This window comes from Rutidosis leptorrhynchoides, chromosome 5 (assembly GCF_046630445.1).
Source record: "Rutidosis leptorrhynchoides isolate AG116_Rl617_1_P2 chromosome 5, CSIRO_AGI_Rlap_v1, whole genome shotgun sequence".
NCBI classification, from domain to species: domain Eukaryota; kingdom Viridiplantae; phylum Streptophyta; class Magnoliopsida; order Asterales; family Asteraceae; genus Rutidosis; species Rutidosis leptorrhynchoides.
In genome coordinates, this window is record NC_092337.1 from 20,878,145 (window position 1) to 20,892,530 (window position 14,386).

Genomic DNA, 14,386 nt, shown 5'->3' on the forward strand with positions numbered 1-14,386 from the left:
TCACGTACTTGTGTCTATTTTGTAAATCATTTATAAAACCTGCATGTATTCTCATCCCAAAAATATTAGATTTTAAAAGTGGGACTATAACTCACTTTCACAGATTTTTACTTCGTCGGGAAGTAAGACTTGGCCACTGGTTGATTCACGAACCTATAACAATATATACATATATATCAAAGTATGTTCAAAATATATTTACAATACTTTTAATACATTTTGATGTTTTAAGTTTATTAAGTCAGCTGTCCTCGTTAGTATCCTACAACTAGTTGTTCACAGTTAGATGTACAGAAATAAATCGATAAATATTATCTTGAATCAATCCACGATCCAGTGTATACGTAACTCAGTATTGATCACAACTCAAACTATATATATATTTTGGAATCAACCTCAACCCTGTATAGCTAACTCCAACATTCACATATAGAGTGTCTATGGTTGTTCCGCAATATATATATATAGATGGGTCGACATGATAGGTCGAAACATTGTATACGTGTCTATGGTATCTCAAGATTACATAATATACAATATAAGTTGATTAGGTTATAGTTGGAATAGATTTATTACTAACTTTCACGTAGGTAAAATGAGTAGTTTTTATCAATCTTGTTTTACTCGCCATTTCTTCGTTTCTAATCCGTTTTGAGTGATTCTAGTGGCCACGGTTTCGTATTAAACTTAAATTTATGAATCTAAACAGAAAAAGTATAAGTTTATAGTTGGAAATACAAGTTACAAGTCATTTTTGAAAGAGGTAGTCATTTCCGTCGAAAGAACGACATCTTGATGACCATTTTGAAAAACATACTTTCACTTTAAGTTTAACCATGATTTTTGGATATAGTTTCATGTTCATAAGAAAAATTATTTTTCCAGAAGTATAGCTTTTAAATCAAAGTTCTTCTTAGCTTTTAATTATCCCAACCAAAATAGCCCCCGGTTTTACTACGACGGCGTATATCCAGTTTTATGGTGTTTATTGTGTTTCCGGGTTTTAAATCATTAAGTTAGCATATCATATAGATATAGAACATGTGTTTAGTTTATTTTAAAAGTCTAGTTAGAAGGATTAACTTTATTTGCGAACAATTTTAGAATTAACTAAACTATGTTCTAGTGATTACAAGTTTATAACGTTGAATAAGACAGCTTTTTATGTATGAATCGAATGATGTTATGAACATCATTACTACCTCAAGTTCCTTGGATAAACCTACTGGAAATGATTAAAATGGATCTAGCTTCAAAGGATCCTTGGATGGCTTGAAAGTTCTTGAAGCAGAATCATGACACGAAAACAATTTCAAGTAAGATTTCCACTCGAAATAAGATTGTTATAGTTATAGAAATTGAATTAAAGTTTGAATATGATTATTACCTTGTATTAGAAAGATAACCTACTGTAATTAACAAAGGTTTCTTGATCGTGGTTGATTACTTGGAATGGATTTAGAAAACTTGGAAGTAAACTTGCAATCTTGGAAGTATTCTTGATTTTATGAAACTAGAACTTTTGGAATTTATGAAGAACACTTAGAACTTGAAGATATAACTTGAGAGAGATCAATTAGATGAAGATAATTGAAGAATGAAAGTGTTTGTAGGTGTTTTTGGTTGTTGGTGTATGGATTAGATATAAAGGATATGTAATTTTGTTTTCATGTAAATAAGTCATGAATGATTACTCATATTTTTGTAATTTTATGAGATATTTCATGCTAGTTGCCAAATGATGGTTCCCACATGTGTTAGGTGACTCACATGGGCTGCTAAGAGCTGATCATTGGAGTGTATATACCAATAGTACATACATTTAAAAGCTGTGTATTGTACAAGTACGAATACGGGTGCATACGAGTAGAATTGTTGATGAAACTGAACGAGGATGTAATTGTAAGCATTTTTGTTAAGTACAAGTATTTTGATAAGTGTCTTGAAGTCTTTCAAAAGTGTATGAATACATATTAAAACAATATATGTATATACATTTTAACTGAGTCGTTAAGTCATCGTTAGTCGTTACATGTAAGTGTTGTTTTGAAACCTTTAGGTTAACGGTCTTGTTAAATGTTGTTAACCCAATGTTTATAATATCAAAAGAGATTTTAAATTATTATATTATCATGATATTATGATGTACGAATATCTCTTAATATGATATATATACATTAAATGTCGTTACAACGATAATCGTTACATATATGTCTCGTTTCAAAATCATTAAGTTAATAGTCTTTTTTTTACATATGTAGTTCATTGTTAATATACTTAATGATATGTTTACTTATCATAATATCATGTTAACTATATATATAACCATATATATGTCATCATATAGTTTTTACATGTTTTAACGTTCGTGAATCACCGGTCAACTTGGGTGGTCAATTGTCTATATGAAACCTATTTCAATTAATCAAGTCTTAACAAGTTTGATTGTTTAACATGTTGGAAACACTTAATCATGTAAATAACAATTTCATTTAATATATATAAACATGGAAAAGTTCGGGTCACTACACTTTGAATGTCAACAAAAATGTTGGTGAGCTATAGGTTTAACCTATATATTTATCAAATCGTAATAATAGACCACAAGATTTCATATTTCAATATACATCCTATACATAGAGATAAAAATCATTCATATGGTGAACACCTGGTAACCGACATTAACAAGATGCATATAAGAATATCCCCTATCATTCCGGAAAATCCTTCGGACATGATAAAAACGAATTCGAAGTACTAAAGCATCCGGTACTTTAGATGGGGTTCGTTAGGCCCAATAGAACTATTTTTAGGATTCGCGTCAATTAGTAGATCAATTTACTAATTCTTAGGCTACCAAGCAAAAGGGGCATATTCGGCTTCGATCATTCACCCATACAATGTAGTTTCAATTACTTGTGTCTATTTCATAAAACATTTATAAAACTGCATGTATTCTCATCCCAAAAATATTAGATTTTAAAAGTGGGACTATAACTCACTTTCACATATTTTTACTTCGTCAGGAAGTAAGACTTGGCCACTGGTCGATTCACGAACCTATAAAAAATATGTACATATATATCAAAGTATGTTCAAAATATATTTACAACATTTTTATTACATTTTAATGATTTGAGTTTATTAAGTCAGCTGTCCTCGTTAGTAAACTACAACTAGTTGTCCACAGTTAGATGTACAGAAATAAATCGATATATATTATCTTGAATCAATCCACGACCCAGTATATACGCGTCTCAGGCTAGATCACAAATCAAAGTATATATATTTTTGGAATCAACCTCAACCCTGTATAGCTAACTCAAACATTACTGCATATAGAGTGTCTATGGTTGTTCCAAATAATATATATACATGGGTCGATATGATATGTCAAAACATTTGTATACGTGTCTATGGTATCCCAAGATTACATAATATATTAGAATATATGTATTATACAATATAAGTTAGCTAGGATATAATTAATATAGATTTGTTACCAATTTTCACGTAGCTACAACAAGTCTATTGATTATTAATCCATCCCCGTCTCCGGTTAAATGAACAATTATTGGTATTTATAGATATCCCGACCACCGTACCCAGTCAAGCGTACGTGGTTATATATAAATACGTCAAATTATAAGTCCATATATTAAATCAACGAGGTATCATTTAGTTAATATAAAGCCCATTAATAGCCCATAGTCTAATTTCCACAAGTGTCGTTCTTTTTTCCAAACCCCAATTATGGTACAAAGCCCAATTACCCAATTTTAATATTTAGCCAACATCATAATTACTTCGGCATTAAATAAGCATAATAATAACTTAGCTATGAGACATTAATTTAACAATAAAATTAAACATAACTTACAGTGGATATTAATAGCGTAGTGGTACACGGACAGTGTTTCAACTTGCAAAACCTTAAGACATTCGACTAACCTAACCTTATTATTATCACTAACTTAAAATTAAAATTACAAATTGAGATTAATATTTGGAGTGATATTTGATACATAGGATAAGAGAAAAGAAAAAGATATATATATTTAAACTCTGGCCGAAATCGTTGCAATTTATAGATGTGGCCAGCATTCTGGTCTCATGCGATTGCATGAGAATCGTGCTTCCAGGCCATGCGATCGCATGGCCATCTGGGACAGCTCACATTGCTTTGTTTTCTTGCTTGTTGACGTTATTTTTTATTATATAATATAATATATATAATTTTATATAATTATATAAATATTATATTATATTCTTGTGCATAGTTGACTCATAATTTTTGGTCCGTTGCGTCGGGCGTTGAGAGTTGACTCTGGTCCTGGTTTCAGATTTTTGAACGTCCTTGCGTACTATTTAATATCTTGTACTTTGCGTTTTGCGTCTTGTACTCTTGTATTTTTGAGACGTTTCTCATCAATAATTTGAACCACTTTGATTGTACTTTGTACTTTTGAGCTTTTTGGTCGTTTGCGTCTTCAATTCGTCGAATCTGTCTTTTGTCTTCACCTTTTATTATTTAGACGAATATCACTTGTAAATAGAACAATTGCAACTAAAAGCTTGTCTTTCTTGAGGGATAATGCTATGAAATATATGTTCGTTTTTAGCATTATCAAAGATTCAAAGGAACCTTGGATGGCCTATCAAGTTTTGTGGATAAACCTACTGGAAATGAGAAAAATAGATCTAGCTTCAAAGGATCCTTGGATGGCTTGAAAGTTCTTGAAGCAAAATCATGACACGAAAACAAGTTTAAGTAAGATTTCCACTCGAAATAAGATTGTTATAGTTATAGAAATTGAATCAAAGTTTGAGTATGAGTATTACCTTGAATTAGAAAGATATCTTACTGTAAATAAGAAAGATTTCTTGAGGTTGGATAATCATTTGAAATGGATTTGCAAGATTGAAAGTAAGCTAGCAAACTTGGAAGTGTTGTTGGTGTGTTCTTGAGTAGTTGTTTTGTATCTTGGTTTATGTATGGATTTATGAACTAGATTGAGCTAGATTTTTTTGAAGATGATGAAGAACACTTAGAACAATGGAAGAACACTTGAGAGAGAGTAATTTGATTCAAGAAAATTGCAAAGTGAATGTGTTTGTGAGTATGCTACTTCACGTGAATATGATGCTCCCATATAGGCTCCATTAGCTTGAAATTTTGTGAGATATTTCATGATAGATGTTAAATGATGGTTCCCACTTGGTTAGGTGAATCACAAGGGCTGCTAAGAGCTGATCATTGGAGTGTATATACCAATAGTAAATACATTTAGAAGTTGTGTATTGTACGAGTACAAATACGAGTGCATACGAGTAGAATTGTTGATGAAAATGAATGAGGATGTAATTGTAAGCATTTTTGTTAAGTAGAAGTAATTTGATAAGTGTCTTGAAGTCTTTCAAAAGTGTATGAATACATATTAAAATACTACATGTATATACATTTTAACTGAGTCGTTAAGTCATCGTTAGTCGTTACATGTAAGTGTTGTTTTGAAACCTTTAAGTTAACGATCTTGTTAAATGTTGTTAACACATTGTTTATTATATCTAATGAGATGTTAAATTATTACATTATCATGATATTATGATGTATTAATATATCTTAATATGATATATATACATTTAAATGTCGTTATAACGATAATCGTTACATATATGTCTCGTTTCGAAATCCTTAAGTTAGTAGTCTTGTTTTTACATATGTAGTTCATTGTTAATACACTTAATGATATGTTTACTTATCATATATCATGTTTATTATAGTGTATCAATATATTAATATGATTCATAGGTATTTAGTAAGACGTTGTTATAACGATAATCGTTATATATATCGTTTCGAGTTTCTTAATTCAATAAACTCATTTTTATGTATATCACTCATTATTAATATACCTAGTGAGATACTTACTTATCATACTATCATGTTAACTATATATATATATATATATATATATATATATATATATATATATATATATATATATATATATATATATATATATATATATATATATATATATATATATATATATATATATATATCCATATATATGTCATCATATAGTTTTTACAAGTTTTAACGTTCGTGAATCGCCGGTCAACTTGGGTGGTCAATTGTCTACATGAAACTCAATTCAATTAATCAAGTTTTAGCAAATTTGATTGCTTAACATGTTGGAAACACTTAATCATGTAAATATCAATTTCATTTAATATATATAAACATGGAAAAGTTCGGGTCACTACAGTTAGCACCCTTCTACTTTGCAAGATCCCCGTGTCCCTTAAACTCTTTATCACCGATCTGATATGATCGTAATTATTCAAGACGAAGATCTTATCTATCAACGGTGGTGGTTCTGCGGAATGCGAGCCATGGGGGTTCGTTGAGACGAATATGGCGGGAGTGGCTGGTGACCAGGTCAAGGCTCCCACAGTTGGGAACTCTAGCTGTGTTGAATCTGAGGTTTGTGTGATTCTGGGTGGTGTGAAACCCGGAGGTATGTGACTGGAGTCCACCATGGCGTCGGTTGTTGCTCAACAAAATGAATAAGATGTGAGTCCCACGGATGGCGCCAATTGTTTGTACAATAACCGGCGATTAGTATTAATATGGGGATATGCGAGTCACATAGATTGAGATTAAGTGATTATGATTTTGGTTTTGTTCGTTGGCGATTCCCCGAGGGTAACAATCAGAGGATTGTTTTACGCCACCGAAGCAAATGATATAACATGATTTTGTTATTATGTGTGTATTTCTTGAATGTGGAATGTTTCCTGCATTCTATTCTATTTATAAGTGGGATGGAGCAGCTTCCTATACCAGCTCGCTAGTTCCCAATGATTTTAGATCACTAGTTGACTTTCCCTTTTGGTATAAACCTGCAGAGGAAAGTGAGCTTGTCCCTTTCCTTTGTGGTACAGGCGTGCACCGAGCTAGGAATAGTTTCGCTAGCTTGACTTTGTAATTGACCGAGGTTTTATGGGCTCTAAGATCACTATTGTTGCTCTGATTCCAGGACCTCGTTCACTGTAGATAAAAGTTTCCTTCGTTCTATATATTGTGGCCAGATCCTCCGAAGCAGACTGCGAAGCTGGTAAACGAGCCGGAGGTGAGGTACACTATCCCTTAAAAGCTATGATCTACCGGCAAATCGAGCCAAACTGACAACAAACTAAAATACACCAACAAAGATACAATGAAAGAGTCCTAGATGTTTTATTGACGAGCGGAGTCACACGACATGTATGTTAGCTAGTACCACACTTTTTACTTCTCTAAATGTTACTGTTAGAAATTAACACTTTTAGCTTTTCCGTGCAAATTAGGTGGAAAATGACCTATGCTTCATACGTATACACACAAAAGTTACTCTAACGTTTATTGGGGCAATTTTTGTATAAAAATTATTATTTCTACTACTCAAGTATGTTCTAAAATGCCGATAAATGTTAAGCCTAAATATTGTAAAAATAGAAATGACGAAATGTCATTGTAAACCCTGAGATGTTAACTTCAGTTGTACGAGTAATTAAACTTGAAATTAGATATCAATCTTGATAAATACAAAATGAATGTCAAGTGGATTTTAATGGTTATTTGTTTAACCCAAAAAATATTACTGCATATAATTGGGCAGGATAACATTATAGTCTCTGTAGAGAGGACGTTGGGGTCGTTGAATACTTACATAATCATTTTATTGTAATCAAATCGGATCTCGCAAGGTATATGTAGTGAGGGACCCGAGGAAGTAACCGCTTACATCAAGACAATAATGACCCAAGATCGCGACAAATATTACATATTACCTTATCATCAATTGTACGTATCATATGCCTTTTAACCTTTTAAATTATACAACTTTTATGTAAATTATACAACTTTTATGCTCTAACGTTTTCAATTTATTAGAAATCATTGGAGCCTGTTTATCATATATCCCCGCAAGAAATATGGCTACATTTTGGATTCACTTAAGGAAACTAAGGTTGCTCAGGATTATCTATTAAGCGGCCTTGTGGATGAGTAAGTTTTTATCAAATAGTTCATAGTTTGTTTATTGATTAAAACCTTGACAAAAAAATGGGTGTTTCTTTATAGGGCTATTGGACGTTGTTTGTGGGATTTACCTCCGGTAAATTTTTATCAACTTTTAACTTCTATGTATTGTTCTTGTTCCTGTTTTGCTGCTACCGTTCCTGTTTAGTTGTTTTGTTTCTGCTGCTACTGTGCAGATTTGGTAACAAAATCTAATATTTGTTTAGAATTAGGTTTGCTTTAGACTTTTCAATTTTAACTGTGAATGTTATGCATGAAAGTCCAAACTCACCTTGTAAAACTTACTGATCCACAAGTATTTAGGTTGATAGCTTAGTTGGTGTTATGATATTCTTACGAGGTCTCGGGTTAAAACTTATTTAAAATTGTTGTTTAATTTGTAGTGTCAACAACAAAGAAGCGATTGGGAGTGCGGGTATTACGTGATGAAATGGATCCATCGATTTATCCTCTATGAGCAACATCAGTTGGACAAGAGTGTAAGCTACTTATTACCACCTTCCTGCATATTTGTTTAGCTTTGCAACACAACCACCTTTTGCAACATCAGTTGGACAAAAGTTGATGGAACTTTTCAATTTGATTTGTTTTGACAAATTGTCAAATGACTAATTTAGTTATACTTTCTTGTTGTCTTTATATAGATTCCTTAGGAAGGATTCACGGCCATTTAGTGAGAGAGAGTTGGAAGAAATCGTTGACTTTTGGATTTCGGCATACCTATCACGATGTAAATGACTGTTAATTAGGTGTCTTTTGGATTTCGGATTGTATTTAATGCACAAAACTAGTTAGGGGTATGTGGTGAATATTGATATGCATGGTTTATGTTAGCACAAAACAATTGTTATGTTTGTGGTAAATATCAATATGAGCAACTATCTTGTACTAGTTAGTGGTAAATATTAGGATATAGCAGGTGCAGGTCCATTATAGATTCTGGAAAGTATATACTGCTTTGGAAATAACAAAAAAAAAAAAAAAATAGGAGATTCGAAACCGGTTTCTTTAAAACAAATAGGTTTCGAAGGTGGCATTAAAAAATAAAACGTAATTAAATAAAACAGGTATAGGAACCGCTTTTTAAGAAAAACAGGTTTCCAAACCTGAGAAAAGAAACGCGTTTTGTACAGGAAAACCGGTTCCCATGGTTACTTTGGGCACCGGTTTTGAAACCGGTCTCCAGAATATAAACCCCTACTAATAGGAACCGGTTTTAAAACCGGTTCCCAATCCCCTTAAAACCAGTTTCGATTACGCATTTCTGTAGTAGTGTATAAAAATATAATCTTAGAAAAGGACTTCAAGAAGTAATTATTCTTTTCTTTTTTAAAGACCAAATTTTATACTCCTATATAAAAAAAAAAGAATCAGCAACGAACTAGAAAAACAAAACGTCAAAAAAATTACAAAGGGCATAAGAATTAACTATTCTACATGACTAATTTTTTTTGCATTTCTTTTCCCCTTGTTTTTTTCTTTCATTTTGTTCAGATTATACATACTAAATCATTTGTTAAAGTAGAATTATTATGAAGTTTAAATACTAGTGTTTAAATTATTTGTGACGTGACAATAATCTTTATGAAGTTTTTGAGTGATATGATTATGAAATGTCAAGGTTGTAAAAAAAAGTGAATGTAGTTAGCGAGGAAGATTGTGGGAGATATATATGATAATGTACAATTGTAATAATGTGCCTTATGATTTGTACGCATAATAAACTAATTACAAGCCGAAAAAGTTATTCAAAGGATTTTTTTTTTTTTTTTTTTTTTTTTTTTTTTTTTTTTGAAAGGCAAACTCACACACCCACCTAAATCTAACTCGAATATATACACCACGAATTGTCCTAAACAGGACTCGAACCCTCAACCTCAAGGTTGTAAGGGTGACCTCGATACCGCTAAGGGTGACCTCGAACCCTCAACCTCAACTTATTCAAAGGATATAAAATAACATTAAAGGCAAATTTTAATATATAGTCGTTCAACATTTTTTGACTAGAAGGGCATTATATATATATATATATATATATATAAGTCAGGCCGTCCAGCATTATGCGTAAGTTATGAAGGCAATCTTAAGTCCTAAAATAAACACGTGAGCAACACATATGCCACGTGAGCATAAAACATCAAGCAGGTCACGTATTATTTGCATAAATCAACCAATGATAATGTGACACGTGTCTATGAACACCATGGAAGTTTCACACCTATATATAGACTCTTTGGGTCATCACTTTACAGATAACTTGAACCTGTGGTAGAGAACACACTTTCTCACTCTAGAATTTGAAGACTTAGCCGCATAGCGCTAGGCGGGCCAACTCCCGGTTTGGGTCCGCAAGATTAATTAAGCCACCCCACGACATTCTTTCCGTGATCCAGATCTGCAGAGATTTTATCCTGAGGGTAAACATCAATCGGCAATCTACTTCATCACACTTAGTTCTAGAGTTATACTGATACTATTAGTCGATAGTGAGAAATCGGTATCAACATATTGAAATTGTCATCTCATAAAGGAGTAAAATGTAAGAAAAGAAAAACAAAAAACAGGTTAAATGCTAGTGTTTTTCTCTCTTGATGATATAATTACAAGAACGCCCGTACCTTTTTATTGTGCCGAAAACATCCCACAAACTTTTTAGTAAAATTGGTAGACGCCTAACAAGTGGTCTTATAGCTTGAAGGAAGGAGCAATAGAAGACATTATATTTATATTCTCCCACGATATAAAAAGGAAAACCTATTTACCGGGTATTCAATTCCCCTTTTACCCCGTAAAAAGGAAAACATGTAATTTCACATTAAAAACACAACCACGCCATATTATTATTATGTATAAATTCTATTACTACATTTCCTTTATAAACCCATGCAAATTCTTTCTATGTAGTAGTATTACATCTCACCTTTTATTACTACTAACATGGAGCTCTCAAACATGCCCATTCACCACCGTCTCCAACTCCTCATCTTCTCCCTCCTCTCCTCCGCCGTCCTCCTCCACGCCACCCACCCAATCGCCGCCGCAATCCTCCGCTTCCTCACCACCAACCTCCTCTTAAACGCCATCATATCCCTCCTCACCACCATCCTCATTTTCTTACACTTTCGGTTACGTTCCCACCCCGTTTTCCTCTTAAACTACTCGTGTTTCCAACCACCAAATCATCGTAAATGTACTTATCAATTAGCTAATGATTTTGTACTCCACGGTGGCCGGTTCACCACGCCAGAACCGGTCAAATTTATGCGAAACATCTACTTAAAATCGGGGTTAGGAAACGATACGTACGCACCGCCTTTTATGTTCGAAAAAGATCAAACTCCAACAATGAAAAATGCGGTACAAGAAGCAGAAGAAGGGATATTTTCATCCGTTGATTCAGTTTTAGCAAAAACCCTAATTTTGCCGGAGGAAATCGACGTTGTGATCGTTACGGGTGGAAGCTTTTCACCTTCACCATCACTTGCATCACTTATTGTAAATCGTTATAATTTAAGACCAGACGTTAAAACGTATAATCTTAGCGGAATGGGATGTAGTTCTGGCGTGATTTCTATTGATCTAGCTTACCGGATCTTACGTGGCGGTGGCCGGAAAATCAAGAATGTCCTTGTTGTTGTGACGGAGAGCATTACATTAAATTGGTAATTAATGCCTCATTATTTGTAGGAAAATTATAAGGAATTTTCTAAATATAGTCCTAATGATTATACTTAGACCTTTAACCTTTAGAACATGCTTTTAAATGTTGTAACTTGCTGAAAACTACATCACTAACTTGCTAATAATCACATTGCTACACCTTTTGTACTACTAATTATGCACACAATTTTTTCTTAAGCATACCCTTGGAGCTATGTTTAGAAAAATCTAAATTATAAACAAGTGATACTTCACTTTAATTAATAACTTTTAAATAACGATTGGTTAAATTGTATGCCTGTTAAATTAGTGACTATTATAATTATATTTTTAGATTTTAGATTTTAGATATAACTCCAATTAGACAAAGTCTAGATGTAGATATTATATACTCCGTATAATTTAATATAATTTTATAATTATAATTCACACACACACTTATATATATTTTTTGGGTAAACGAGGAAACTCTCCCTATGAACGAGCACATTGGCTCTCCATAGAAGGTAAAACTTCGGGTAATCAAGTCCCCCGAACGCGAGACAATAATTCTGGAAAGAAGGGAGTATCTAATTGATGAATAATTAATACTAAACGTAGCCCTTAGATTTACATTTAAGCATATAATATTTATCATATTTTTAAGTTTATAAATTGTGCTTAATAGATTACAAATTATATATATTTCTTTATAATATCGAATTTAATACTATAATTTTGATAGTAATATATATATATATATATATATATATATATATATATATATATATATATAAATTATCTGTTACAGTATGTCCTTAGTCGAATGAGTCATTTTAGTTATAAAAGTAATTTAGTAAATTTGTTTTCATATTAAATGTTATATTTCTAACTATAAAAATGGTTTAATTCGAAATTAAGAAGTTTTTTTTTATCGTTATTTAAAGTAACAGACAATATTTTTAGAACAACCCTAAATAGAAAGCAGACAATTATTTTGAGACGGAATGAATATGTTTTATTTGTTATTAGAGATTTTATAAAAATAACTCTAAGAGCTATCTTTAAAAATTTTTCACATGTTTAATTCATTTGTACTCATAACCATCTTACTAGCTTCCTGTGAACTACCCCATTAAATTCAATGTACCATTTTTATTCATAAAAATATTCCTTAAAGATAGACCATGATTAGAAAATTCCTTATAATTTAAAATTTATTTTTCGCCATAAAGTAACTTTCTCCTCGATCTTTCTATCAATAATAATGTTAGGTTCAGTAAAATATAAGTCATCTTTATATATGTTTATTATGTTCATATAATTATAAATAATGTACTCATACTATATATGTTTACACTTATTATTAGGTATGATGGTGAAGAAAGATCAATGCTTGTAACAAATTGCATTTTTCGTGTTGGTTGTGCGGCGGCGATTATCACAAACGATCCATCACGTCGTTCAACCGCGAAAATGGAGCTTCAACATTGTTTACGAACCCATCACGGCGCAGATGATTCAGCCTACCACGCTGCTTTCCAAGAGGAAGACGGGAAGGGAATCACCGGCGTTTCCTTAACGAAAGATTTAATACGTGTTGCTGGATTAAATCTCCGACAACACATCAAGATTCTGGCCCCACGAGTCTTGTCATTAAACCAACTCGTAGGGTACGTTTGCTCGGTGGTTTCATCTGTGATGTCTGGCGGGCAGATGAAGCCCGTGGTTCCGGATTTCACTATGGCTTTTGAGCATATATGTGTGCATACAGGTGGAAAAGCGGTTATTGAGCAAGTGGCTCGAGTTTTGAAATTTAATGACTCGGTGACTGAACCGGCTCGTATGTGTCTGAACCGGTTTGGGAATACTTCAAGTAGTTTAGTGTTTTATGAGTTGGCTTATTTTGAAGCCAAAAATAGAGTGAAAAAAGGTGATAAAATGTGGATGCTTGCATTTGGGACCGGGTTTAAGGTGGGTAGTTTAGTTTGGAAATGGGTAAATGATCCTGAAACGGAGTTAGATAACCCTTGGAATGATTCCATAGGCCAATATCCACTGAAAATATGGTAATTGAATTTTTTTTTTTTTTTTTCACTTGATTTTAATGAATTTTGTTTTAATTGGTAAAACAAAAATATTAAAACAGTCCATTTTTATGTCATTTATATAGAATCAACTAGTGGAGGAGCCCTCGCTCCGCGTCGGGACTCCGTTTCGAATATAATTTGTTGTGTTTGGTTCGTAAAATTATTTCGTGTTTAATGGTTATGTCGGTTAAACCTATCCCAAGCCGTACGAAAATTTAAAGGTGGTTAAAAATTTAGGTGGATTTGTTGTGAAGTTTTATGAAAAATAAAGAAGTTACTATTTGGCCCTTGAACTTTAACTTTAGACCCCTATGGAGTTTACATTTTTTACCCTAGAAATTTACATTTGACGCCCTAAAGTTTATAATGGTTCTCAATGTTTAGTGTGGTGTCATTGTGGATACAACCTTTTTGCACGACGTATAAATGATTAAAACATGGGGAAGAACTATTCATAAAGTCTCTGCCTTTTAGAGATGTAGAGATTAATATATATATATATATATATATATATATATATATATATATATATATATATATATATATATATATATATATATATATATAT

General features: G+C 32.3%; 1 protein-coding gene across 1 annotated transcript; it reads left to right on the top strand.

Moving 5' to 3' along the window:
- Window positions 1-11,026: 11,026 nt before the first annotated feature.
- LOC139846668 (3-ketoacyl-CoA synthase 13-like) lies at window positions 11,027-13,801 on the top strand. The gene is made up of 2 exons (XM_071836152.1): window positions 11,027-11,751; window positions 13,099-13,801. The coding sequence occupies exons 1-2, from the start codon at window positions 11,027-11,029 to the stop codon at window positions 13,799-13,801; spliced, it is 1,428 nt and encodes a 475-aa protein (XP_071692253.1).
- Window positions 13,802-14,386: the final 585 nt, after the last annotated feature.

Bases quoted from the DNA above. Each gene is read 5' to 3' on its own strand.
- LOC139846668 (XM_071836152.1), top strand. From the start codon at position 11,027: ATGGAGCTCTCAAACATGCCCATTCACCACCGTCTCCAACTCCTCATC. The intron at 11,752-13,098 runs GTAATTAATGCC...ACTTATTATTAG, and splicing joins GAGAGCATTACATTAAATTG to GTATGATGGTGAAGAAAGAT.